This window comes from Acipenser ruthenus, chromosome 26 (assembly GCF_902713425.1).
Source record: "Acipenser ruthenus chromosome 26, fAciRut3.2 maternal haplotype, whole genome shotgun sequence".
Lineage (NCBI taxonomy): Eukaryota > Metazoa > Chordata > Actinopteri > Acipenseriformes > Acipenseridae > Acipenser > Acipenser ruthenus.
This window is the reverse complement of record NC_081214.1, coordinates 22,890,458-22,893,452: the sequence shown is the minus strand read 5'-3', so window position 1 is coordinate 22,893,452 and position 2,995 is coordinate 22,890,458. Positions and strand designations below refer to the sequence as shown.

Below are 2,995 nucleotides of genomic sequence, written 5' to 3'. Positions count from 1 at the left end.
AACAGGTTTTTTTTGTGCAAGAGAGAGTGAGGGGGGGGGGGGGGGGGGGGGGGGGAGAGAGAGAAGCCTTGCCATCTTTTAAAAGGAAGTCCAATTCTTCTACAGAACTCGATTGCTTTGGAGCTCATGATAAAAAGCCTCTTTGCAATACAAATTTCAAAAAACTTTGCCGGGCTCGCGGAGTCCACATATTTCATTAAAACAGAAAAAAAAAAAAAAAACTCTTAAAACTGACAGTTTCAATTGAGAAAAAAGATAATTGCATTACTCTTTTTTTTTTTGTTTAACATTTCTCCGATTCACAGTTTTCAGAGAACAAAGTGTTCAAGTATCCAAAGTACTGTGGAGTTCAAGTCTCTTCGCTTTGCTTGTTTGCTTGTTTTAAATGTGGGTCAGTGGTAGCGTACCGTTCACGCCAGTCCCAGCGCTCTGGTAGTGTTGGTGCACACTGTGTAACCTGCTGGCCTGGAGCGAGGCATGGTCTGAACCGTCTCCACCAGGAGGAAGGTACATGCTAATCATATCTCTCAAGTCGCCCAGGCACGCTCTTTGGGAATGGGAGGTGATTGCCGGTGGAGGCGAGCTGGGCTCCGACTTGCACACCGACGCCATGGAGCCCAAGCCCATCCCGCTCGTCGTCTGCTGGGTGTAAGCCGGGGACATGCTGTACGTGGAAGCCGCATTCATGTAGGTCTGGGCGCTGGACATCATGGGGTTGTACTGCAGCCCGGCCATCTCGTACCGGTGCATCTGCTGAATCTGGGGGCTGTTCATGCTTGGGTGCTGAGAGTAACCCAGCTGGTCCTGCATCAGGGAATACGCGCTGTTGGTCCAGCCGTTCATGTGGGCATAGCTGTCCATCCTCTGCCCCACCGAGACGGCGCCGTTGACAGTGTTGGCACCAGGCGCCATGAGCCCCCCAGGTAAGGAGTACTTGTCTTTCTTGAGCAGGGTCTTGGTCTTTCTGCGGGGTCGGTATTTATAATCCGGGTGTTCCTTCATGTGCATGGCTCGAAGCCTCTTCGCCTCGTCAATGAAGGGTCGCTTCTCCGCGTCTGTCAGCAGTTTCCAGTCTGCCCCCAGCCGCTTGCTGATCTCAGAGTTGTGCATTTTGGGGTTTTCCTGAGCCATTTTCCTCCGCTGGCCCCTGGACCACACCATGAAGGCGTTCATGGGCCTCTTCACCCGGTCCTGGTCGTTGGCGCTGTTATTTTTACCATTGTTGCCTCCCGCCGCAGAGCCCGTGTTGGGCTGCGGATGCGCGCTTTTGATCTCGGTTTCCATCATGCTATACATTCAGCTGGCCTTTAGTTTACAGCTATCCTCAAAAAGAAAATAAAAAAGTAAACCAGATGAGAGGTAGTAGTAAAGAAAAAACTGGATGAAACACTAAGTTCTTTTTTCTGCTAAAGCGTGCGCTTGCTGCCGTTTCCTGGTCTGCGTAAGAGCCTGCCTGTTGTTTCTGGTGCTACTCTGCTACAGAAGTCTGCAAACTTGCCCGTCAGCCCAGCTGTTAATAGGCAGCGCTCCATGTGATTTAGATTGACAGGCTAACAATGAGCTCCCCTCAGCCAACCAGGGGCGGCCGTTCAACCGGGCAGCTGAATGGGTGGGTGATGATTAGCAGGTCGAGGTTTCGTCACGATTATTGCAGATAGGTGTTTTTTTTTAATTCTCGAATAACTCCGCTTTGTTTTTTTTTAATTAATTACACGTAAATAGTTAACACACGATGTGAAAGAAAGGGATCAATTGCTTACACAAAAGTGATAATAAATGCATGAATATAAACTTTTCCTAATGTGAATGATTCAGAGTTTTATCAGGGCTGGTGTGGAGAGACCATTCATTAAGGCAGCGTGGTGATGTAATCACAGTGCTTGCTGTAGTCTCTGGAAAACGTGTTATCATGTTACACAGTTTTGAGAAAGCGTTGCTCAGTGTTGTTGGATTAATTATTCCGCATCTCGGCACAGAAAAGCGGTCTTTCTTCGTTTCTAAATAAATAAATAAATAAATAAATAAATAAATAAATAAATAAACCCACAACCTCCAAGTGAGGACTACACCATTACTGGACAATACATGGTAAACATTGCGACTGGGGTAAACGTCTGACAAAATGGAAAAACAAGTCCTGCCTAAGTTTTTACTTTAAACCGCTTTACGTACAATACTGTATTTACAAAATAACTCAATATAGTTCGCACAAGTTTTAAAATATTATGACAATTAATTTAAAAGGTGGGAAAACACACTGGTATCGGCTATAGCCTAAAACATCTGAAATGCCAAGTTTTGTAATCTATCGGACCACATACAAATTAATTATTGTAATGTATTGGAATGGACCGGTTAAATGAACCACAAAAACATAAGCGATGAGACAATACAGCTATGCTGTATGTTATGCTTTATAACAACAAAAAAGTGCCTGAAAAGCTAGATAAATACGTTAACTGAGCCTAAGCCTTTACATTGACGCAAACGACAAAGCCGAAGATGAAGTGTATTTTAAATATTGATTTATTGGTTTTCACTGCTGGGAAAAAAAGTACATTCCTGATTTTACCGCGTGTCCATATGAACCCGTTGTGTTGTTTCTTTGTAGCGCCATTGATTCCTTTATGCACTGAAACAATTTTTGCCCCGTACTTAATGTTTTTAATTGCAGTGACGTTTGCAGGCTACAACGGCGTGCGTTTTAATTGGTAAAGAAAACAACGACTTTTGCCAATTTAGCATAGACACTATGTAACCCGTAGAACATTATTTTAAACCTAAGGTTTACAATTTTATTTGTTTATTTATTTATTTTTTACAGGTTAAAGGCAGAAACCTAATCTTTTAAAACGAACCTTGTTACAAATACAAATGGAAAAAAAGTTCACGTATTCTCCACAGTAGCAGGTTTCACAGCCTCCCCGCTAAGCGCAACCACAGATGATGCTGACAGGAGGCGGGGCGCTGTCTCCAAGGTGACCGAGTCAGCCAA

At 44.3% G+C, this 2,995-nt stretch overlaps 1 protein-coding gene across 1 annotated transcript; it reads right to left on the bottom strand.

The window, feature by feature from the left end:
- Positions 1-200: 200 nt before the first annotated feature.
- Positions 201-1,500, bottom strand: LOC117430761 (transcription factor Sox-3). The gene has a single exon (XM_034051202.3). It carries the CDS (start codon positions 1,294-1,296, stop codon positions 382-384), a length of 915 nt encoding a protein of 304 aa, XP_033907093.1. The 5' UTR covers positions 1,297-1,500; the 3' UTR covers positions 201-381.
- Between the last annotated feature and the right edge of the window lie 1,495 nt (positions 1,501-2,995).

What these genes read in the sequence shown, in the direction of transcription:
- LOC117430761 (XM_034051202.3), bottom strand. Translation starts at nt 1,296, where the DNA reads ATGTATAGCATGATGGAAACCGAGATCAAAAGCGCGCATCCGCAGCCC.